At 42.1% G+C, this 25,880-nt stretch overlaps 1 protein-coding gene across 8 annotated transcripts in view; it reads right to left on the reverse strand.

Moving 5' to 3' along the window:
- The window catches only part of MICAL2 (microtubule associated monooxygenase, calponin and LIM domain containing 2), a 247,655-nt gene that overhangs the window by 132,009 nt on the left and 89,766 nt on the right, over positions 1 to 25,880 (reverse strand). For all 8 annotated transcript variants that reach the window (XM_054972925.1, XM_054972924.1, XM_054972922.1 and 5 more), the window contains exons 10-15: positions 19,263 to 19,389; positions 17,053 to 17,143; positions 16,803 to 16,950; positions 12,829 to 13,028; positions 10,664 to 10,776; positions 1,302 to 1,370 (exon numbers count right to left, since the gene is read on the reverse strand). In XM_054972925.1, coding sequence (XP_054828900.1) covers positions 1,302 to 1,370; positions 10,664 to 10,776; positions 12,829 to 13,028; positions 16,803 to 16,950; positions 17,053 to 17,143; positions 19,263 to 19,389 — 748 coding nt within the window. The remainder of the gene's footprint in view (positions 1 to 1,301; positions 1,371 to 10,663; positions 10,777 to 12,828; positions 13,029 to 16,802; positions 16,951 to 17,052; positions 17,144 to 19,262; positions 19,390 to 25,880) is intronic.

A 25,880-nucleotide genomic window follows, 5' to 3' on the forward strand; every position in this document is an offset into this window, starting at 1 on the left:
GCCCCGCTCTTTTCATAAGGTTGCAATCCTATGCACACTTACCTGGGAGTAAAACTCATTAAACACAATGAGGCTTACTTTTGAGTAAATATGCATTAGATTGTACTATAAGAACTCTTTGGCATGATAGACAATTTAATCCAATCTTACAAGATGTGGGTTCCGTTCAAACTAAAATTTAAAGACGACAACCGTTTACATTTAAATATACAATTCAGTATATTTTATGAATTTACTTTGCTCCATTCAGAGATAGTAGGAACTAGAGATGGGCACAATCCAAAAAAAAATGCCGATCCAGCTGATTGTGGATCGGTGCCGGTGACGATCCCAACTAAACGATCCACACTGATCAACTCCCGTTCCTGATCCGTGGATTGTGGAGGCCAAAGCGGGGCGCGCTGCTATTCCCAGCTATGTGGGAAGGTGGATGTTGGCAGCAGCCACCGGGCCCGGCGGGCACGGGGAGATGGCGATGAGCCGCCTCCCCTTGGGGGCAGGGGGTCTGGCCACTTGCCGGCAGCACCCCCCATGTGCCCACCCACCAGGCCAAAAAGGAGCGCGCTGGCGAGAAAAGAATGGTGGGAGTGCCTATGGCTACAGAACACCGCCTTCCCCCTCCCTCCCCTGGGTGTCTTCTCTCAACTGGTGACTGCTTTGCTGCTCCGTGGTTGGAAGGAAGCCCTGCTGATCAAGGAAAGCTGGGCTTCCATTCGGGTTTCCAGGGCGACAGAAGGAGGGGAAACACAGCTCAGGCATTCCCCTGGCTCCGTTGCCCCGGGAATAGATTACTGGCGCCTGAGTGTCTGGCTTCCCGATCCGAGCACGATCCAGCCCCGATCCAGCCCCCTCCCGATCGCTGGATCGTTGGCCGTGGCCGATCACGATCCGCTGAGTCACGATTGTGCAATCGCCATTATCGTGGGTTTTTTTGGATCGTAATGCGGATCGTGCCCATCTCTAGTAGGAACCAATGTGACTTGGACAAACAGAAGTCAATTGGCTATGAATGGCCAAAAAATAAGAACAGCAAACAATCTAGAGGAGTTGCAAGAAGTGAGTGTTGCTTTAGTTTTTATGAAAACTAGTCTTGAACCCAAAAAAAAGTTATGCCACTTAGAGCTTTCCTTTCAATTAAACATAAATTTCCACAAGGAAGACTACATGCATAAGAGCACAGGAATGTTTGCACAGTTGATTGCTCAAGAGCCGGAATGTGGACTCTTTCATTCTCAACCCTCCTTCCTTTACGCAAAGGACAAGGAGGGAAGAAACATCAGAAGAAAAAATTCAGTACCTACCTCTTCAAAGTTTATGAGACTTTTACGCCTCTTTTTATTCATTTCATTTTCTTCTGCATTTCTTTCAGCCTAGAAAGAATGATATCAAGTAAATATATATTTCATCCACAATTGCATATACATCCAAAAGTTTTTGTACATATTAAATGAACTGCAAATATGAAGACACTTCTAGTTCTCATTTTTCAATTTGTCTTCAGTTCAGTGAATATCTTTAATGATCTATCAGGGGAATTTAATTCCACAAAAACTTGCTATAATTTATCATTTCAGTTCTGGTAAATTGTAATTTGCTTAAGGCAGGTTCTTATCGTCTATGGTGGACTTCTTCTTGTGGAGTAGTTTATTGGGGTAAAGTAGCTAAAACTATAAATGCCAGTCTAAATATACCTACGTTTCTTGAGATATTTTTGCTAAATGATCTTTCTTATGTTGAGAAACAATTTCAAGATATTATTTTGCATGTTATCACAGCTGCTAAAATGATATTTGCAAGATATCGGAAGAAGGACCTTTTTACAAAGAGGAAAGAATAAACAAACTATTCTTTTTGGATAACTCATATTGAACTGTATGTTTGAAGTATGTTATTTTGTAAATTTTGGTTAGTTTCTTACCTTATAATTTGTCCTGAATTGTATTAACTAATAATAAAATAAAACTATTTTTAAATGAATACATTCTATGCCACCTAAGCCAACTTATCAGTAAGAAAGACCAACCAACTGGATGAAAGACACACAGATGACAGACATACAGGAATGGAGATTCTGTTCAGAATGGATTATGGTAAAGGTGGTGTTTTAATTACACAACTAACCAATCCTATAAATGTTTCCACTGCCAAGCCTCTGTAGTGTTCTCTGAGGAACACATTCAGTCACAATTAAAATTAGTTGCACCCTTTTTGCAAAAGCAAAAAAGGAGGGGAAAGCTAGTTTTAGTAGATTGTTACGCCTCAAGTTATGCATGCTGGGAGTAGACACATTTATTTATTCATGTATAGGAGGGTAGATATCTGATTATCATGCTAAAAGGAACACACAGATAAAGGCAGCTAAACCTCTGTTGAATTTTATTTGTAAGCTTCTTCTGCAGCTTTTACTTGCTTTTAGGATCGTTGCTTTGTACTATTTCTATTGTTGTCACCCGTCATGAGTCTCTCACGTCTGGGGAAAAGCTGAGGTTATAAATGTTTTATTTGATAAACAAATAAGCAAACTTTGGACAAAGGCTATGATGTTGGGGCAGTGAATTAACCCTTTGCTCAATACCATCTCTCTTTTTTCTCTAGTAAGACTTAAAACAGCCCAATATTGCAAATTTCTTCTGAGGAAACTACACAGAAGAAAGTCTTGTTATAAATATTTGATCTTATTAATATGTATAATATTTTAAAAAATAAACTCAACTATCTCCCATAAGCTGGTGATTCAGGTTCCCTCTATTGGATATAGTATCATTCTGAATGTTACTTTTATGATGTCCGAGAGTGCTGTTTAAAAAAAAGCAATGGGGTTGCTGTTAACCCAAGATAATCACTCTATATTTTAGAGAACTTGATAGTCTAAGAGCAAGCGATATATTCTATTTTAAAATTAGAAGGAAAGGAAGCTGAGAAGGATCAACTGTCCAAAGAGCAAGATTCAGGTCCAGTAGCACCTTAAAGACCAACCAGATTTCCAGGATATGAGCTTTCAAAAGTCAGAGCTCCCTTCATCCGACAAGGGGATCTGATAAAAGGAGTTCTGACTCTCAAAAGCTGTTACCCAGGAAATCTTGTTGGTGTTTAAGGTGCTATTGGACCTGAATCTTGCTCTTCTACTACAGACCAACATGGCTACCCATGTGAAACCTGTCCGGGGTCTACAGCCCAGCCCCAGACTTACCTGGAGAAGAGGACAGAAGACCCCTGGGAGACAGTGGCCCAGCTGCCTCAGCAGACAGCCAGACCCAGCACTAGCTGGCCACAGGGGGAAGGGAAGAGACACCCAAGCCTCAGAGGGTTAGAAGGGGCAGTTGGAGGCCAGCTAGCCCCACCCTCCAGTGGGAGTCCAGGGGGCCAGGTAGGGAGAATGGGGGCAACCCAGAGGGGGCTAGAGCAGACAGAGAGGGTCAAGACAGTGGGGACAGGCAGCCAGCAGCGGGCCAAGCTGAAGCCTTACCAGCCAGGGAGGAGAAGCAGCCTCAGCAGCTCAGAGCCACGTCCCAGCCTGCAGCCCAGCTGGAAAGCCATCACCTAGCCCAGGGGATGCTAGGAGCTAAGCAGCTCCAGGTGGAGCTGCCTGAGGCATTCTGTGAGAGAAGATGGACAGCCAGCCAAGGAGGCTCAGCTGTGCCTGCCTTCAGCCATCAGCCCAGCCAGGGAGGCTAGACAGCCAGCCAATGAGGCGCAGGTGGACCAGCCCAGTGCTTCCAGCCAAATGAGTACAGGTGCAACTGCCTAGGCCAGCTAGGGCCATGGTTAGAAGGCAGCAGGAGGGCATGGTTGGCAGGTGGAGCATGGCTAGGCTGAAGGGATAAAATGGAAGCCCACCCACAGGGCATGGTGGGTTGAGTAGGAATGATGGAGTGGAGTTGGAGCGGAGCAGAGCAACAGCGTGATAGGAGGCGAGGAGGAAAGTCGATGGAGGAGGAGATGGCAGAGATCAAAGGGGATGTGGAGCAGGTTTAGCAGGCCAGCGAGTAGACTGAGAGGGAGTCTGGGTGAGGTATACTGCCCCTCCTGCAGCCTCCCTACCACCCCTTTGACGTCAGGGCTGGACAGACTGGTGTCCTGCCCAGCGGCAGCCGCCGCAAGCCCTGACAAAACCAACTGTCCAAAACCACTCTGAGGACTCAAAACTGAGCAAGGTCCAAACCCAAGACTTCTAAGTCCCAGGCTTCTCCCACTGGATCATTATGAAATCATTAATGCGTTCAAAATAATTTATGCTTTTAAAAGTCCAAGCTCTTCAGCTTTCTAAAGTTATGACATCTGGGAAAGTTCTTGATTCCATAAAATCATGAGGCACACAAACCTTCAAGCACAGTTTATTTTAAGTGCAGTCATTTAGTTCAGAAGACTACACCACTGCAAAAATTAGGGCTATCATAAACCACCAGGTTCAATTTAAGAACTGGGGATATGAGAAATAATCTTCTCTACCAATTAGTAACAACAATAACAACTGTGGTTGTATACCACTCTTCTAGACAGATTAGTGCCCCATTCAGCTGTGAACAAAGTCAGGGTGTCATATCTCCGTAGTACAGCTGGGGAGCTGGGGCTTAGAGGAGTGGCTTACCTAAGGCCGCCTACTGAGCTCATGCCAGTAATAGGATTCAACCAGCACAGTGCTGATTCATAGTCCAACCACTTAACCACTATGTTACAGCAACCATTAATAACTCATTGTTGAGTCTGATTCAGTTTACCTTAAATGAAAGATATTTTTAGTTTTTTTCCCTGGAAAATACCAACTTGTGTGTTTCTTGCTTTTTGCTATCAAGATCAGCCATAGATTATTGTAATTTGCAGTGCCAGCAATAACAACAGAGACCAAGAACAAAGAAACTGGCTTCCATTTTATATTTTCACTGCTTATAACAACTCACCACAGAAGGTACAGGAATCACCCAACCCTGACTTCAAAACCCTGATCTCAAAAGAAATAGATGACAATATGTTAAATTCTAAGTCTTCCAAGCATCAGATATAATTAACATAGCATCCTGTCCTTTATAAGCATTACTCTGCCTAGGAAGACTAAACACTGTGGTTGTACAATATGTTCTGATGGAGTTTGGACATTTCCTGCTCACAGGACAACAGAATGAAACAATTCAAACTCTTACGTAACAGTAATTTTGATGAATAAATGCTTTCCCCTCTTCAAATACAAAGACACCAGCCACATATATTACTTTTGATTTCCAAGCATAAAATGCATTTTCTTAACTTTATAAAACACCCTCAATGACCAGTCAATTTGCAGTGCAGGAAGCCTCTATTCCTGAGGAACAGAAACAGCAATCTACCTTCCCCCCTTTTCAATTATTAACTTTCCATTATGAACAGTGGCCCAAAGTACACAAGATACTGAGGATCCACCATGAACCCCTAAGATATGTATTTCCACCTCACAATTTCATCTACAAGGGACCTGATTTGGATTGAAGGCACCAGCACAGGGGCTGGGGTAACTTCTCCCCAGCATGCCTTTTTCAGATTAGAGAAATCCCTTCTCTATGTTTAACCACAAAGGAAGGGGGGATAGAAGTATCCATATTGTCAGCCCCCCTCCCCCATACCCACTTTTTGCAGCTGAAACGCACATCAGTTGATATTTCAAGATCTTTAGCATCGCATGAAGTTTGGCTCAAAGGCTGAAACCAAAATAGATGTTGGAGATCTGATCACAGATCTCCCAGCTTTAAATGCTAAAACGAATAGCAGCTGTGGGGTAATGAACTGGATGATGCCCCTGATCCATTTTTTCACCTGGTGCCTACTCTACTTTCCTTCTCTGTTTATTTTCCTTATCAGGGCAAAGAAAAGGATTTGTGGAGTATCTGTGAAAATAGTGTGAGGGGGATAAGATTAACTCCCCTTCTACAACATCACAGTCCCAATCAGGGTTCTTATTGTTGGGAGTTGGCAAGATCTAAATTCTGGTTAGTATGGAGTTAACATATTTGTTTTGATCCTGAGATACCTTAACCCAGAAGTATAATCTGTTTTAGAGTTAATCCTGTTTAGAAACCATAAAAGGGTTAATTATCAGCAAGCAGGCAGAGATGCTGTTCGCAGGTGCAGTGTAAGCATGCAGCCTTGCTACTTTAGAGCTTTGTTACTTTCATTATCTAATAGCTAGCTACTTGTTGTATGTATGATTTCACTTAGTTGTTTATTGATATGTTGACCTACCTAATTTTGCAGTTATAGATAAAGACTATATTTTCCCAACAAACGGCTCCTCTTTCCATGCCCCTTCCTTGTATCCCACACTTATACAGTAGCTTTTACATTTATAAAAAAGGGGAGATCCAGACATGGTCTTAAGAAAACACATTTCTGTTTAAGTATTCTAAAAGCTAAACACTGCAACTGCATCTGTTTAATGACAGTGATAGCTGTAATGGGCCCAAGGATTAAACACTAAGGTTTTCATTTTCCGTGGATCAATCTAGATCAAAAAACGCCTGGGCAAATTTTTGCATATTTTCAATAATTTGGTATGTGCCTAGTTCTAAGTGGCACTTGAACTAATAAATACTACACTACAACTAGCAGTAGGAATTACATTACTACTAGCATTAGCATTTTGCTTATCCGATTTGGCATGAGAAAAACTGGGATGAGAAGCCTACTGGAGCTGGCCCAGAGACGGAGGTGAACTGGTTAGTAGGCCGCTGTGACTGTTTTGCTCAACACTTTGCAGATAAAATCTCTCTCATCCATACACAGATCTGGGCTCTACATTAACCATGATAGAGCCAGATGGTGCCAGATTGCTGAACTGTTGCACTGTTTGGCATATTTTTCAGTTTATTCAGTCTGAGTATATGGATAGGATCCTTGAAGGATTGAGGCTTACCACCTACTTGTATGTCCCTTGCCCTTTGTGGATATTTAAATCTTTGAGGGAGGGACTGGCAGGGATCCAGGAGGCAGTTACTACCTCCTTGAGAGAGGGTGGGTTGACTGCCCCAGCTTTGAAACAGACTGTGGTGCATTCACTGCTAAAGCAGCATACCCAGGGCGCAGGAAATTTCAGTAATTGACCAGTCTTAAAAGCTCCATTCTTGAGCAGGGTGATTGAATGGGTGGTGGCTAGAAAACTTCAAGTATTCCGGGATGAAGCAAATTGTTTGGATCCTTTCCAATCTGGTTTCAGGCTTGTTTATGGGACTGAAACAGAGTTGGTCACACTGTGCTGGGATATGGACAGACTCTCCTGGATTTTAGTGGCTTTCAATACCATTGATCATGGCATCCTTCTGGTTTGTCTTTTCAGTCTGAGACTGGAAGGCACTGTTTGTGGTAGTTCTAGTCCTTCCTGGTGGGTTTCAGAAGGCTGAGCTCGGGGACTGCTGCTCAGTCCCCTTGGCCATTGGCATTCTGCAAGGCTCCATCTTGGCCGATTCCTGACGGCCCTCTGCATTCCGAAATGTCGCGCATCATCGTGCGTCGTCGCGCGAAAAAAGCGAAATATCGCGTTTTCTCGCGCAAAACTCGTGCGAGAAAACGCAATATTTCGCGTTTTCCGCGTGACGACGCGCAACGTTTCGGAATGCAGAGGGCCGTCTGGAATCGGCCCTTGTTCCCTATGCTTGCTATGACCAATATGCTGATGATACTGTACTTCTAGACAATCCCAGGGAGTTGTAGAAACCCTGAGCTGATTCTTGGAAGTAGTTTTGGAGGGGGTGCTGGTTTATTAACTGAAGTTTAATTCCTATATGATGGAACTGATACTGGTGAGCAGAAGGTCTGACCCAGGACTTAAAGAATCACGTGTTCTGGATGTGTTTGCATTCCCCTTGAAGAAACAGGTCCACAGTTTGGGGGTGCTCTTGCACCCAGGCCTACTGCTGGATAAGCAAGTGGCTGCTGTGGCCAGTGGTGCTTTTTACTAGTTTCAACTGATGAGCAAGCTGCAGCCTTTCCTGGGCACAAAAGGACTGGCCCCTGTGGTGCATGCCTTGATTATATCTAGACTGGATTAGTGCAATTCACTCTACATGGGTTTGCCCATGAAAAGTGTTCAGAAACTTCAACAGGTGCAGAATGCAACAGCCAGGATGTTGTCTAAAGAGAGTCATACGGACCATATACAGGGACCACTCTAGTTTTGGCACATCTACACTGATTCCAAATTTGTTTCTGAGTGCACTTTAATTTGCAGGTGTTGACCAGTACATCTGAAGAATCTACGCAACAGCTACAGTCATCTTCCAAGGCTCTACTTTGAATTCCCGTCTTCTGAAATTAGGCAGTTGGCAACCTGGGAGAGAGCTTTCTTGGTTGTGGCACCAACCCTGTGGAACTCTCTTCTGGTACAGTCTTGCCTGTCCCATTCTGTTTCTTTCTTCCACCTACCAGTAAAGACCTTTGTTTCATCTGGCATTCTCTCAGCGACCCTTCTTTCCTTCTGTGTGTTTTAATTGTTGTTGTTTTTTGTATGTGTATTTTAGCTTGGTTTTAATTATTTTAATTGTGTTCTGTTTGGCAGTTTTTGAAGACATTTTTATTATGTATATTTTTGATCTGTTAGCCACCTTGTTGGCCCTGATGAAGGCAGAAAGGTTGGGTATAAATTTTGTAAATAATTAAAAAAGAGAAAATTGAGAAAACAAGTTCAAGATGCTATTTTAATTAAAGTGTAACATGTAATACAAACAGAGTGTTCTGGTTTATGAAGTACTCAGCTTTGTAACAATTGATTCAAAATATATTGAGAGCAACTGAATACTGATGTTCACGCCATGAATAAAAGTTACAAGAGCCACCTGAAACTCTTTCATGTTTTTATCAATCTAGTTTGCCAGAAGATTGCTTTAGGACGCAATTCCTTTAGGAAGGATTAGTCAAAGGGTTTTTTTTTGTTTTGGTCAGATTTTTGACAGTCAGACTTCTGTTGAATATGTGTGCCAGTTCTGTTTCGTTTGCATAGCTGAGTGAAGAAATGTTGTTTCCTAAAAAGGGCATCAGGTTACTGGTTGGTTGCGGAGCATTCATATGATTTGAAAATGTTATTTATAGAATGAGCAACATAGGAATGTGTAGTGATCTTATACTTGATGCTAGGAGGGGTTTCTTAAAACTTTACTACAATCATGTTTCTGAAAATACATGGTTGATGCTAAAACATGATTTCATGGCTCTTATATTCTAGCTTCCAGTGATGGCCAAACATATTTTCCATCTTTGCTGCTTGACTGTGATCTATTTAATGTATACTTTTTCTATCATAGCTTTTATTTTATGATTCAGTGAGTCAGGAAACTATCTTCTGCAACTTTTTATTGATACAGTAAGAAATAAAGTCTAAACATTGATTTAAACTAACTAAAGTATAAAATCATTTGAAATACAAATACAATAGATTCCCCAATAAATGAAAACGTTGTTTTTTCCACCAAATGTATCTGTGGGAAGTTTCAAAATTAGCCCAGAAAAATGGTTACATTATGGCGTCTGGTAAATATTAATGATGGCTAAATTAGGTTCTCTTTACCCTGCAGAGGTAGAACTAGCTGTTTTGAGATGGCCCAAACAAGTCAGTTTTATTAAAATAGCCACAAGGAACCCTACTGGTGTTAAATAAAGAAACATGTAACCCGTAAATGGGGTCAGAAGCTAAAACTCTATTTACTTTTGCACCATTAATACTAAGCTGACCAAAATATGTTTTATTACTTCAAAATTCAGTAAACTAAATTCAGGAAAGAACAGAACTTAAAAAACAAAACTCTTAACAAAGGGTGTCATGCAAACATTAAAACAGCCCTGTATTATTGTAAATTTGTTTGCAGATGAAAAATTATTAGGATTTTACCAAAATATTGGTAGTGGGTAATATTTTAACTATGACTGACCCACATTTGATGGTTACCCTGATATAGTGGAATTGATGTTGTTCAAATCTATTGACCATCATTCTTATTTGGTTCTGTGTGCACATGCATGCACAAATGCATTCACATATGTATTGTCTGATGTCTTCCTATACCTGTTATCAAAACTCATTAATGTATTGTTGAAATATGTGCCACAGTAAGAAGCACAAGAGACAAATTATGTTACTAGTTGAAAGTTCCTCTCTTTCAACTGACCTTAGAGCATGTCACTAATGGTCACTAAACATGAGAGAGACTCTTTTCTAAATATCAGCAACAATAACTTTGGTGAATTCATCTACTTTGGCACTGGCCAATCACAATCTTAAGACAGTTCATTGCAAGGCATAATGGAGACAATCACTCCTTGTTTACCATCAGCATCTGATAACCTACTGTATTAGATCTAACAAACCATGAATTGATCTTTATTAGCTTCCCTTTCTGCTGTATTCCCCAAAAAGCTGCTTCTGAGGTCAAGTAATCTTGAGAGTGACATGGAACATGACATGGAAAATTGCAGCATGAGGGGATAATTCCACATAGATAAAATATTCCTTTACATATGCCTTCTATTCACACTTTTGGGTTCAAGCCACTGTCAAATTTTAACAAGGACTCTTGGTCTCAATGTTCTGCAAATAATTCCAATGGTTATCAATTAAGTCTGAGATTTATAAAACGTTACTACAAAATTAACGGTTTTGCACTTACAACACCCCACTAAATTGTGTTAAAATATTAAGCAGGATTCTTACTTTAGGAATTCTCTTCCTTGGAAATGTTAAATTGTTGTAATTATTAGAGGTGAACTTTGATGATTTTGCTGAACAACGGTCACTTTTCTCTCCATTTTGTTTGTCAACAGCATCTGTTCAAAAACACAATAAATAACTGTAATGAAGGATACAGCACTTGCAACTCTTTCATGTTTAAGTAAAAGTTGTCCTGCCATGCTTGATGGAGCTTATTATCAGGTCACTGTACATAAGGCTTCATAGTGGTACAATCCACTATTACAAAATTTTCACCTCTGGCCTCAGTTGATCTTGCCTGTTTACAAGGCTGCACCTGCAGAAGCTCCTAAACAGATGAGCAGAGCAGTCTTATTAGAACATGGGGAGAGAGGCATTTCTGCAGATATGAGGGTCTAAGGGCAGGGCTTTGTACATGACGGTCAGTAACTTGAATTGAACCCAGTAGTGGATGAGCAGCCAGTGGAGTGACTGCAGAATGGATGTAATGTCCATGCCCTGTCTAGACTCTGGTAAGAACTTAACTGCAACATACTGTACCAGCTGGAGTCTCAAGGTACATTTCCAGGGCACACCCATGTAAAGTGCACTATAATAATCTAATGTTACTGTGGCATGGATTAAGGCAGCTAGATCAGATGAGGCAAGGTAAGGGAATATCTACCAGCTGCATTAACTTGCTTCTTTAGCAGTAATGCTAGATCCCGTATAACTCCAGGGCTCTTAACTGAGGGCCAAACTACAAGTGACGAATGACACAGGTCAGCTTCCCTCAAGTTTTGATGGGAAATGTAGGCATCCTGGTCTTGCAGCTTGGCTCTCCAACTGCTGTCCAATGGACTTTTCAACTGTCACTTGTCCAACATTCCTCCAAGCTGCCTACATTTCCCATCAAAACTTGAGGGAAGCTGACAAGTGTCCAACCTGTGTAATTCGTCACTTGCAGTTTGGCCCTGAGTCAGCAAGGGTCAGCTGAATTCCATCAAAGTTGGCCTCAGCCTTCCCAACTAGTTTTACTTTCATCTTATCAGGATTCAGGTTCAATTTGTTCTCTCTCTGCCATTTAACCACTGCAGTCAGGTAGTGATTCAAGACCTCTACTGCTTCCCCCAGGGATAACTAGCTGGGTGTCATCAGCATTTTAGTGACATCCAATTCCAAAGCAATGAAGGATTTCTCCTATGGGCTTTACACAGGGTTTGAATAGGTGGAGGGGGGTGGGAAGAGACTACGTTCTGTAGAACTTCACAGGGCAAGTCCCAAACTGAGAGCTGGTCTCCAACAGCAGCGCTTTGGGCATGATCCATAAGGAACTATTTAAACCAATCCAAACCACATTCCTTAATACCTACTTCTGCGTCCAAACATTTCAACAAGATAGCATGGTCTTCTGTATCAACAACAGCAAATAAATCCAGTAGGAACAATGAAGAAGCATGGCTTTCATCTACATTCAGATAGACATCATCAGCTTAGGCTACCAGAGCCCTCCCCATGCCATGTCCTGGATTGTAGCCAGACTGAAAAGGATCTAGAGGAGATGAGTTATCCGAAAAGACCTGAAGTTGGTCTGCCACTGCTCCCTTAAAACCCTGACCAAGGACAAATCCCTTAGCTAGCTCATCTGTGCGTTCTAGCTGCAATTCTATGCCTATGTACTAGTGAATAAGCCCCACTGAACACTGAGACTTTCTCCTGAGTAGACATACAGAGGATTGCACTTCTGCGACAGATGCTCCACAAACCCTCCCCCCCTTTTTTTTGCCAAAATCTAAGACTAAGCACCATTTGAAGCATATGTATATATGCTGTCTACATAAGTTGCTTTTTTGTTTGGGTTTGTATTTTCCTTTATGTCAAAAAAAATGAGCACTTTGATAGAAGGGAGTTAAATGCAAAGATAAAAGAAATAACCAAGTGTAAAGTAGACAACAATAAAATCACAATGTCGTCTTGTTCTCTACAAACATGTAAGGAAACGTAACCCATGAGCAACATTATTTCCCCATTTCCTTTTTAAGTCTACAGTGCACAGCTTAATACAGTTAAGCATTCCAGAGTAGTTACACAGCAGCTTCAAGAAAGACTTCGGCTTAACTGCAGCTGCAATCAGGAAATCTGTAAAAAAAAAATTCTTCTAAAAGCAAGAAAATTTTAGGATAGCTTACCAACTGTTCTCAAAGGTGTTCCCCTAAATAGCTCATAGAATTTTGAGAGGTACATGACCATGCTAAGTTTATCAGGTTCTCCAGCCAATACCATTTCTTTTGCAGTGGTCACAGGAGGAATTCCAAACTCCCGTTCAGCAATGTCAAATGCTAGCTGATTGTTTTTGACAGCATCTTCTTCATTCAGAGAATCAAAGTCACTGGGGATTAAAGCAAACAAAAACAAGCCATGTTAATGGAGAAAAGCTCCTTTCTGGCAATTTAGCAACACTGCCCTCTCAATTTCTTTTCCTCCTTTTGAAACATTGTTTTAATAAACCTTGGAAAGGTCTGTTGTGATTCTATAGAACAACGGTTCCCAAACCTTTTTTGTTGTGGTGACGCACAAGTCCAACTTTACTTTGTATAGTGACCCATCCAGGGCTGGTTCAAGAGACTGAGAAGGAGCTGGAGGGGGGCACCAGGTTGAGGAGATGTGGGGAAATGGCAGAGGGTATAGAGGTGGGTGACAAGTAGCTCAGTGCAATACATCTCTCAGGCAGGCAGAGGGCAGGGAGGCACTGCAGGGGACTGGGCAAGAGGTTGGGATGCTGAAGGAGTAGCACCAAGACAAGAGTCTACACTCGCACACACCTCTTTCCCATGCACCGAACAGCTCATACCTACTCTCCAGCCTTTCCCCCACTTCTTCCAGCTACTCTTCCAGTTACTAGATGCCAGACAGCTTTCTTTCCCTCATTATTATCACAAAGGAAGAGGGCAAGGCAAGAATGAGAGGAGCTAGCAAGGAAGAAGAGAAGAGAAAGAGAAGGGTGCAAAGGGCAGGAGCCGCCATTAAGGATGGTTGGCCTGCAACCCACTTTCAGAGGTTTCATGACCCATTTTTGGGACCTGACCCATAGGTTGGGAAATGCTGGTGTAGAAAGTTTTGCTTAAAAAGAAAATTACCTCAAACACAACCAAACATACAATACAACCAGCTTATTTCACAATCTATTTCAAGTGTGTTGGCAAAAATGTGAATGTTAAAACTGGAAAAGCTGGCTACGTTGAACCAGCAGAGTGCTGTCCTTGGCCCCGAGTTCAAGTTCGAGTCGCCGTCCCCCTACCAGGTCCCAACTTCTGCCAGTTTAGCCAAAATACGGGTTGCCGTGCACGTTCCTGGGAGCTGCTGATGTCCCCGCAAGGGACGGTTCCTCTGGAGTAGAGGGCTCAGCCGAGGGCGAGCCCCCAGCTGTTATGCACAAACTTTGTGCTTCTGTGGTATCTTTTCCCCCTTTGACCAACCACAATAAAAAAAACAAATAATCCTGGAGTCCTGTTTGAATTGAAGCAAAATGGATTGTTTAACTAAACTAACCCTTTTTACACAGAAGTAGATGGTCTCCTTGTGTGCAAAGCTCATCAAAGCTACAATAGGAGTGCAAAGCAATAAGTACCCTCAGGTTAATTATAATAATATTACAATATTCTAATATTTGTTATCTTATTGGCTCGTAAGGTGTCTAGGCTCAGTTCTGATTTGAAGACGCAATTCTGGGTCGGCCCCCTACTTGGGGGAATTCCAAATGTTGCAGCCCCTTTATCTTGTCTCCCCTTGGAAGGCCATCTTCTATCGCTATGCCCACTCCCTTTTGCTACTGTTACCTTCGATGGCTCCAGGGAGTCTCAATCTGGCAGCCTTGGGGCCTTCAGATAACTGAAGTCCGTGGGCAGAAAGAAATGTTTCCCCCATTTCTGCACTCTCCCTCCTTTTTGCAGCCTTGAGGGAGATAATGCCGGGTAGCCGACCCAGCTTGCTGCATAAATCAGTTTCTACAAAAGGCTCTCTGGTATTGATTCCCATTGGAATCTTATAGAATAATATAACATATGTGTAATCTTTTTATAAGTGCATCTCTACAAGCAGTATATTTTTTAGTCAGCATACATTCTTCTCTGTTCTTCTTGTTTCAAGTGTCATATTCTTACAGGTTGCATTACAAATACTACATTGGCTCCTGAGCATAGAAAAAGTGCAAGGCATGTAATATTGAAAGGCACAGAAGTAGTATATAAAAGTAGTATATAAAATCCCTTTCTTCAAATCTATATCCATCAGAAGCATAGATCTGTCCCATTCACATCAAAGGTCTGCCACATATCACAGAATTTTGATGAGCAAAATCCAAGTATGTAAGAAATAATGCTCCTCCCATTTTGTAGCAGTTTGTGAAGACCACAAAGGGGAATTTTATGAAGTCCCATGTATGCGTACTTCCACAACCCTGAGGATCAGGATGCTGTGAAATGTGCACCTATATGCTGGAAGATTAAAAACCCACAACAAAGACCTTCCAAAATTACCTCTTTGGTTGCAAAAGGGTTTTTTTTTAAAGAACAGAGGCTAATTTTGAAAAGCTTTTTTAAAAATCTGTTTTTATTTTGCAGAACACAACTGTACACTTCTGAAACATGGGGTGCGGGGAGAAACCTCTTTAAAATTAGAACTTTCTTTTCTGGAAAAGTTTTAGCCCTAATAGTTTTGTGCTGCCTTGAAATCAAGTCGATAATAGCTACTGTTAAACTATTTTAATAAATATGAAGCACCATACCTAAAACATGGCACAGATGTAAAGAATTTTTCAATCCACCACAATGTTGAGTTAAAAAACATTCAACTAAGTGTATTTAGTCTGGAGCTTTTTTTGCACAGGGTGTCAGATTGTCCAAACAGGGCTTTTTGCATGGTTGTTCCAACAAAAAATTATACAGACAATTCTAGAATTCCAGATTATCATCTGTATTTTCCTATCCCTCCCTTCCTCTAAGGAGTTCAGGAAGTATGTCTGATTCAACCTTCCTACATTTTTATCATTGCAATAACTATGTGAAGCATGCTGAGCTAATAGAAAGCATATGGCCCAAGGCCACACACAGGGAGCTTCATGGTTTGCATCTACCTGATCCTAAATGAACATTATAAGGACTATAGTACCCTGGATGCATCCCCAATGTGACAATTTCTTCAAATACATAAGAAATGTTAAAAAATGATAGTGAACCTGCACACTTTAAAATCAAGAAGCTCTGGAGCTCCTTCTGATATTTTCTGTTTCTAGCTATAATCCTAATGATACAACATAATTGATGCAACTTTAAATTTAATAGTCATGGCAACTAGCATTTTTCTTATTAATGTTAAAGGAAGTAACTGGAGACAGAACAGAACATTTGCAGTCAGACACAAGAATTCTTCCAAAACTCAGTGTGTTTTGGCTACCAGAAGAACACTAATTTGCACCATGATGGCAGAAGTAATGCTTTCTCCACAATTCTTATGCATTTTGAAGATGAAAACTGGGAGTCCATTCTTTTCACTACTCTGGAAATCCAATATAAAAATTTAAACATGTCTCTTTAAGAGGCATAACAGATTGAACAAACAGTTTGCATAAAAGATCTGACAGATCAACTATATGGAAACAAAGCAGATTGCTTTGATTGCTCTCTCAAAATGGAGCGTGTGCACTTTTGAAATGGAAGTGAATAGCACTAAATTGCCAAGATCAAACATTAATTCCAGAATTTACATTGCAAATATTATGCAAGTTGTGTATTGCAATGAAAGCTTCCGGAAGAGAAATATTCAAGCTATAATAATATTGTCCTACAAACACGCTCTCTCCATGTTTATTTTCAAGGCCTTATAGTTTCTGTCATAAAAAAGAAAACTTGCCAACCAACTTGGACTTCGACTAAAGTAAGCACAAATTATACTGTTAAAATCGCAAGTAGTCTTTGAAACTGTATATCTTACATTTTCAATTCTGGGCCAAGGATGTCTAAGGGGAAAAAACTGAGCAAAGACATGCATATAGTTGCAAAACAGTTGTTAAAAAGGGAAACAAACCCATCTTACCAAAGTCTATACTTTTATGATCAACCTGGCAAAGCCTACAATTAGCAAGCATTACACACATATGAAAACTTACATGAGGTCAGGTCTGAAGCGATGCATAATTGCACACAAGGCAAGGCCACTCCTCCATGAAGTTGTAAGATCTGTAACACCAACATTCCTGTATCCTTCCGTTTGTTTCTGACACCAAGTTAAAAGCTTGTTCGGCCTGATGTCAGATTCTGAAATTACAGGTTAAAAGAAGTTTAGCCACCAGTTCTTAACTCCAAGCTCCCTCCCATTATAAAATGCAAAAGTTACGTCAAACAGAGCATGCTTCATACCATGTCGTGAAAGGCCAACTGATCTTCTAATGGAACTCACTCTTTCAAGAGGGCACTGCTGCAGTTCATTTGTAATATATAAGTGCTTCACCTAAGGAAGAAATACACAATGCAATAATAAATAATCAGTGTAGTCCAACTCACTATTCAAACCTAAATTCTCAATCTCCAAATTACTCATAATGGCTATAAAAATCCCATAACAACAACATTCAATTTATATACCACCTTTCAGGATACCTTAACACCCACTCAGAGCAGTTTACAAAGTATGTTATTATTATCTCCAAAACAATCACCCTGTGAGGTGGGTGGGGCTGAGAAAGTTCTGAAAGAGCTGTGACTGACCCAAGCTCACCCAGCTGGCTTCAAGTGGGGGAGTGGGGAATCATACCCGATTTTCCAGATTAGAGTCCCGCCGCTCTTAACCACTACACCAAACTGACCCCATCAGGGGGCCAATGTAGCCTCATCAAGGTAGCACAAGGACTTATTCAAGACCACTCAAGATAGGGAGACAGACTGCATTTTCCTTAATAGTCAGCTTGACTGTATCTCCAATTTTCACTGGAGTGTAGACGCAGTGAGAGAATCAACAAGTTAGGATTTGCCCAGTACAGTACCCCAGGATTCCATTCTGCTACTCGTTTGTATGAGATCACTGAATAAGATTCTTTAGAGCTTTGTGGCTGAATGTCATTAAAATGCAGGTGACCCTCAACTCCATATATCATTAGTGAAGCTTTCACATGAATCCATTTCATCTCTGAAACATTACTTTAAGGCTACGGTCAAGTGGCATAGGAGAACAAGCTGAAGTTGAATCCATGCAAGAAAGAGGTAATATTGGTTGGGAAGGCTGATATTCTAGAGGAACCAGGCCAATTTGTGGTGGTGGAAGGAGTTGGCATTTGATCTTGGGAATATTCATGGACCCTGCCTTGCTGTTTGAAAAAACAGTTTGGTGTAGCAGCCAAGAGGGCCTTCTATCAGTTATGTTTGGTTCATCACCACTCCTTTCTTAGACTCAGCCATCCTGGCCATGCTAATCCACGCTCACAGTTGAATTAACACACACATTGGGCTGCCTTTGAAGAAAACCCAGAAACTACCACTTGTTCCCAATGTGGCAGGGCCAGCTAATGGTCTGAAGCTTTCACTCTTGAAAGTTCACACTCTGAAAATCTTGTTGGTCTCTAAGGTGCCATTGGACTCAAATCCTGCGGTTCTACTGCAGATCAAAATGGCTACCCATCCCCCAAGTTAATGGGAGTAAATTTTGCCTAGTCTGAAACATTTAAATTGTCTGAGTTCAGTGATTTAATTAAAAGTGCCTTCATGACATGCATATAAAAGAACCATATCTTCCTACGTGTATCTGTATGCAAACTATGCTCTTCAGGCTACCAGCTATTGGTTGTTCCTTCATTTTAAGCAACCCTCCTGAAATCAATTAGAGCTCATGTCTTTTCTATTCATAGTTTCCATTCTTTGGAATGCATTCCCTGAGGTGAGCCAGAGCTCACCTCCTCAGGGGAATTTTTAGAGGGCACTGCAAGGCTATTTTATAGGCAAGGCAATTTAATGGCTTTTGTGATTAGTAAGCCAACTTCAGCCACAAGGAAAGAGAAGTAATAAGTATTTTGACACTTTTTTCCTGGGGATTCAACGTTGTAACTAAGAGTCTCTCTACATGAGCTATTTAACATGAGGATGCTCAAGGGTAGGGAGACAAAATGTTAGCTGGAAAGGGTAGTTTAAAAAGACAGAGCCAGCAGAGATCACTCCTCAGAGGGTTTGTTAATTTCATCTTTGCCTCCCCAAAGGGGAGGTGAAATTGACAGAGCCTTCACGGAGATGAAGATGAAATTAACAAACCCTCCAAGAAATGATCTCAGCCAGCTCTGTCTTTTTAAACTACCCTCATGTAGAGAGGTGAAATTGACTCTGTCTTATTCTCTGTCTGTCTACACTTCCCAGCTAACATTGTTTGTGTTTGTTATCCGCCCTGAGCCTGCGAAAGCGGGGAGGGTGGAATATAAATGTAATAAATTAAATTAAAATTAAATTGTGCCTCCTTACACTTGAGCGTCCCTGTATACAATGTTTCATGTAGAGAGACTCTTGAAAAAGAGGAACATCTATGAGCCAACAGACCTTTCCCCCAGCATTTCTCAGTGTGCACTTTACAGTTCCCATCTCCTGCTTACCTGATGAGACCGAACACAGCTTGAATTCAAGTTTGGATAACGTGTTGCAGGATCAATGGTGTACTGATCAAAGTTCTTAGTGAGATTTTCTGGAGTTGTCTGGGGTAGGAGTCTATAAATGCTTTCTCTGAAAGGAACAAATAAAGGGTTGTTTTCAAGAGGTAAAGATTTTTTAACACCTATTATGCTTCTAGCTATATTTAGAAGCTGGGCAATCCTGAATATATTTGTCTGAGCATGAGAAATGTTTAGGGTGGAGAAAACAGACAGACATAAGTATGTCTTCCTGAGGCAGAAAAATAGCTAGGAGGAAACAAGGTTACCTCATCAAAATCATCTGGCTTTCATTTTTCCTTCATACAAGAACCAGCTCCTCCTCTAACCACAAGACAGCAGCTGACAGAGTCACCCAGCCACCATTAGTCAGTTTGTCCTCCCATCTGCAGTGATACTTGGTTTATGTCATCCTCAAACATGTGCTTTCTCAGCCCTTATACAACCTTTTTCCAACCCCACTCTTGGTTTCCTCACTATCACAGCCAATACCATTCCCAAATAAATCAACAGCTTTATCCCTCTCTGTGGAATGGGGGGTAAAGATCACAGGCAAGGCAGGATTAAGACATACTGAGATCTTAAACTATGTCAAGTTTAAGAGGCCCCACAGCTTTATCAAAAACAATAATTTAATAATTTTAGTTAAAGTATTTTTAGTGGTCCCTTCATATCCAAGGCCTTAAACTGTGTCTCACTTAGCTTTTATATAAATCCAGCTCTGATCTCAGATTAAGCAGGAATAGGAAAGAAAGGAACAAATCTGATTAAACTTGAAAACAGAGATAGGGGCAGATATTGGGAGGAAAGGAATGGGAAAATGGTATCCATACATGGTGCTCAAGTAGAGTGAAGGGAGAGTACAGCAGAAGGGATACTGGGCAGGAGGTTTGTAACTTTCAGCCTTTGGCAATATTAATCACAAACTAACATGCAGGAATGACATTGCCAGTGAGAACAAGCAAACATCAACTCCACCCTCTAGGCCCACTGAAGGTTAGGAAGAGACAGACCGAGATCATTACCAAAATCAATATAGTTTCATTAAAACTTCCTACACTCAAAAACCAGTGGAAGAACATTTTAATCTTCCAGGACATTCCACTGCTGACCTAAAAGTTGCTGTTCTCAAACACAGAAGCTTCAAGATCAGATTACAAAGTTAGATTGAACTTGAGTTCATTTACACGTTCAGAACAATGGGACCCACTCCTAAAGCTGAATAGAGACATAAGATTTATATCTCACTATAGATGCTAATTTCTGTTCTAATCAAGCTGCATTGTACTTCTACATCCTGACTCTCTTCTTTATTTCACCCCTCCCACCTCCTGACTGGGATATAAAGGCTAAGGGAACTCCACTCCTCCCTGTATCTGAAGCTTTGACTCTTGAAAGCTCATATCCTGAAAATCTTGTTGGTCTCTAAGGTGCTAAGCTCAGATTCTGCGGCTCTAGTATATAAATTGCATAAAAGTCTGCTGTTCTAGTTTGGTCAAATAAAACAGTATACATAGAACCTACATTCTCATTCCAAATGAACCCCAATGAACACAACTAAAACAGTTTCCAAATACATGCAGCAGATGGAGATACAACAGTCTCTCTCTCTCTCTAAGTAACTGTTGTATAAAGTGTTGCACATTTTATAGATTTCTCTACACAGGTGTAAGAAAACAATTATTCGTGAAGCATTTTAATGGGCTGCTTCATAAATTATGTAAGACCTATGTAAAGAAACTCCCACTAGGACCCTTTCCCCCTCATTTCCAGTTCCTTTTATTTTAAAAAGACCTAATTTGGTTTAATTATGTTAGTTATTAAAATTATTAGTTGTGGTTTTCAATAGGGGTGTGCGCTTCGGGTATCCGATTTGGGCAAAATACCCAAATCTGGCCCGATTTGGAAAGCTTCGTTATTTCCGAATTGGGGCCAAAACAAATACTGAGACAAAGCTTCCCGAAGCATTTGAAATGCTTTGGGAGCCCCGGGGGTTAAGTTTAAAGGGCCCTGTTGCAAGTGGCAGGGCCCTTTAAATTTTTCCATTCCCTCCTCCACTTACCTGGCACCAGCTGGAGGAACAGGCCCTCCTGTCTCCCCACTAGCCTCTGGTGGCGGCGGCCCTCTCTGCTGGCCAGCTGCGCCGGCGCAGTGCCAGTGCAGGGAAGGCTCTATCTGCCGGGTAGCCACGCCAGCCACAGCGGCAGCAGGGAAGGCCCTCTCTGCCGGCCAGCTGTGCTGGCCGCAGCGGCAGCAGGGATAGCCCTCTCTGCCAGCCAGCCATGCCAGCATGGTGTCAGTGGCAGGGAAGGCCCTCTCTGCCAGCCAGCCACACTGGCAGTGGTGGTGGCAGGGAAGGCCCTCTCTGCTGGCCAGCTGCGATGGCCACAGCAGCGGCAGGGAAGGCCCTGTCTGCCGGCCAGCCGCGCCTGCCATGGCAGCGGCAGGGAAGGCCTTCTCTGCTGGCCAGCGCGGCATTGGTGGCTGGAGTCTGACCAGGTAAGTGGGGTGGGGGGACGGGGTTAAAGGGTGAGGGTGGGAGTTTAAGGGTGGGGGTGGCCTCCCTCCTCCCCCATCACTTCAGTATGCTCCGAATCTTTACAGAGCATACTGAAGCACCTCAGAAACCCAAATCTGAAGCGGCATGCCACTTTGGATTTCAGGTTTTTTTCCAAAGCTTTTTCCCACTTCGGGAAACCTGAATATTTTTCAGGTGCACACCCCTAGTTTTCAATTTGTTTTTATTTCTATTGGCTTCAACAAAAAGCACATTTCTGGCTGTAAACCCTTTTCCATCTTATAGTAATGGAAGCTCTTGCGTTTCATTCTCTCCCAACAAGGGATCCAGTCTACCAAATTGCATACAGGGAGAAGAAAGGAAAAGTGCCCATTTCATAGGCAAAGAAGGAAAGAGAGATGCTTGGCATGCCATTTCAAGAAAACAGGCACCCGTTGCAGAAAAGACATATAGGCTTCCACTAGGCAACTCAAGAAAACAGGCAGTGTGGCAGAATCGATACAAACAAGCAGGGAACTCACAATGACTTGCGGAGATCATCTCATTTCCCCCTCCTTCACTATTTTCTTTTTCCTTTTCCTTAAAGCCCAGATCGCTTCTCTTCTTTCCCTGCTTCCTTCTCTTCTTCCCACCCACCAGCCAACCTACTTCTACCTGCCCCCACATTCTCCTTTCCCTCCTTCCTATCCACTGAAAGCCACTCAAGAAAAGTCTGACTGAAACGTGTGGTACCAGTCCAGCTGCTAGGCTGAGCCCAGCTGCATGGTGGGGAAACCTGCAAGCACTGGCAGGGAGCACTTCAGTTTCCCCCATATTCTCTTCCCCATACTATTTCTCTCCTCCTGGCAGTACTCATATCCTCAACTTTCCCAGTTTACTTCCTACTCACTGACCAATTTACCATTTGTCTACCCCCACCCCTTCAGCTACATTACTTCCTTCATTTATACCCCACCTTTCTCCTCAACGGGGCTCCAAAGCAGCTCACATCATTTTCCTGTTCTCCATTTTGTCCTCATATCAACCCTGTGATGTAGGTTATGCTGAGAGTCCATGACTGGCCAAAGGTCACTCAGTGAATTTCTATGGCAGAGTGAGGATTCAAACCTAGATCTCCCAGATTCTGTTCTGAAGCTCTAACCACTCTACATGACTGGATTCATTGGGTGGATACTATTGAACTTACCAAACAGTAATGCAAGGTTGAGTTATGCAAGTCATATGGCTGTAAATTGTCCAGGGCTGCTGCCAAGAACAACCAGGCCAGAACAAGCCTGGAATGGGCCTTGCCCTTCCCTTTGGTTTTTATTGACAGAAGACTGGTGACAGTGTTTATTTATTGATTTATTTATCATGTTAATACCAGGCCTTCCCTGTGAATGGGGTCAGGGTGGTTGACAACAAGGAACCATTAAAATCATCAACAATGATCTAAACCCATATTTAAAATCAATACAATACAGTGCAGATACTAGATTGGCGCCATACACGAACAGGCTACACTGAATTGGCTAAAAAGCTTGGATACAGTTGTGATATAAGCTGTATACCCATCGCAGGGCAGCCTGCAATGGAATATGAGGGGGAGGGAAGACAGGCAGGGGACCATTCGCAGGCTCTCAACTAAAGGCCTGGTGGAACATCTCTGTTTTGCAAGCCCTGCAGAACTGTAACAAGTCCCTTAGGGTCTGGATCTCGATGGACAGTGCATTCCACCAGGCTGGGGCCGAAAAGGTCCTGGTGCTGGTCGAGACCAGACAAATGTCCTGTGGGCCAGGGACCACCAGAAGCTCTTTATCCACAGAGCGCAAGGCCCTGCGGGGGACATAGTGGAAGAGGTGGTCCCACAGGTATGCAGGTCCCAGTCTGTAAAGGGCTGATCTCTCAGTGTGAGAGATCTCTGTCTTTTGGTGCTACACCTCTCAGTGTGAGAGATCTCTGTCTTTTGGTGCTGCACCTCTGGAGATGCCAGTCGCAGCTGCTGGCGGGGTGTCAGGAACTGCAGTGCCGGGACCACGGCTATACAGCCCGGAAAATCCACAACAACCATCATTCTCTGGCCGTGAAAGCCTTTGACAATACTTCCCAAGAATGGTTCCTGCCAAAAGTATAATTGCTGGTGGGAGGGGGGAGAGGAGTGATTGTCTTTAAGTAGAATGGTTCTCTGTTATATTGTTATTCCTGTCAAATTGATCCTTACTGCTTAGTAGCTTACCTTGCTTCTGAGTAACCCTATGGACATATCTGTGAAAATGATTTGATTTCTGAAGAAAACCATTTAACCAAGTGCTTGGATTCTTGCAGCAATGGTACAGGGGTCTATCTGCCATACCCTGTCATCCATGGCCTGACATCTGACAACCAAATTGTATGAAAGCTAGAATTTACAGTTTGTTGAGTAGATTCAATTCATGGCAATATCTTGGAATAGAAAGAGAGTCCTAGTCTAAAGAGTCACTTTTTCCTATAAATACCATGGCCAGATAGTCTAGCAGCAAGGGTACAATTGGGTTGGTGGATGAGGTCTTCAGGGCAGGAGCTCTGAGAAATACATCCTTTACCTTTGGAAGGCCATGAAGCAAAAAGAAGAAATCTCCCAAGACACACAGACACAGAGGAAGAATCAAGAAGCGTTCCCACCTTAAACAAAGAGAAGCACCTTACTATCAAGAGAGTTAAACATGCAGTGCACCCCAGTGTCCAGTGCATAGTGAGTTGCCTATACCATTATTGGGAAGGTGGTCCTCCATAATCTGTTACTTTGAGAGCTTCACATTCACCTCCTGCAGTGAGTGAGCTTGCTACTCTTCCAATATGGGACTGCACAGAAGCCATGATGATGAAGGTTGCACTTGTTTTTAATGAACATGAATTTTTAATTGTATTTTAATATGTTGTTATCCGCCCAGAGCCCGCTCGCGGGGAGGGCGGAATACAAATTTGAAATGAATTTGAAATGAATAAAAGCAACACTTTGAACCGAATCCGGACATGAGTGGTTGTGCCTAGCAACACTACTGATGGCATTTGTTTTTTAAAGCTAACGGTTAACCCCCCCCCTTTTTTTTTAGATTTAATTTATTTTTGCAAACCTGAGCTTTTCTTAGGTTTCCAGAAATACGTACCTGGTCTATCCATGCCTCCAGTATCTAGACTTAAGTATGCACAGAAGGGGCCATTTTCAGAATTAGATACATGGATGATTATATATAAATGTATGTTCATCAGACAGTCTAATGACTAAGGGAAGGTACATACATTTAAAATAAATTATAAAATACCATAGGTGAGACATCACATTTGGCAGGGACATGGAATGAAGAAGGCATGTAAGGAGATTGTCAGGGACCAGCTTGCACAGCCACATCTAATGTATCCCCCATATCTGTCACTGATGTGAATTTTTCTTCTGTCTCTAAGTGTTGATTTCTCTGATCCTAACCATGATTTTTCTTTTTTAAAATGAAGACGACCATCTATTTTGGGGTGCTGTAGTCTCTGTATATTGCTCATCACACATATTGCAAAAAGTGCTTGGGGGGAGGGGAGAAAGGGCAAGAGTAATACTTGCTGCCAAGTACATGAAATCAAAATATGTACATGGAATCACTGAGATATCTCATCCCCCAACTTGCAGCCCTGCCTATTTGCAAGGGTGTTCAAGCAAAACGTTTGCCTCTACGCCTAACAGATGTAACACCAGAGAACAGAATACCTTGTGCAAACAGAAGCTAGTGCTTATAAAAAATCAAAGCCTTCCCCAAACCAGTGAGCTAGCAACAGAGGGTGGAAAACAGACTAATCAGTAGAATTCTTACAATTCTCTTTGAAAGCAACTTTGCTCATTGACTGACATGCTTAACTGACATGCCTAACTCCCCTTCTCTCTAACATCCATAAACTCTGAACTTTGACAACCAGGCAGCAGAATAACACCACGTTTACACAAAAGGAAGACAATCCTGAATAACTGATGTAAACCCCCTGCACAAAACATTGTACGCATTTTTTATTATAGTACATAATTGCAATTTGTATGCAAGCAT

Source organism: Eublepharis macularius, chromosome 2, assembly GCF_028583425.1.
Source record: "Eublepharis macularius isolate TG4126 chromosome 2, MPM_Emac_v1.0, whole genome shotgun sequence".
Taxonomy (NCBI): domain Eukaryota; kingdom Metazoa; phylum Chordata; class Lepidosauria; order Squamata; family Eublepharidae; genus Eublepharis; species Eublepharis macularius.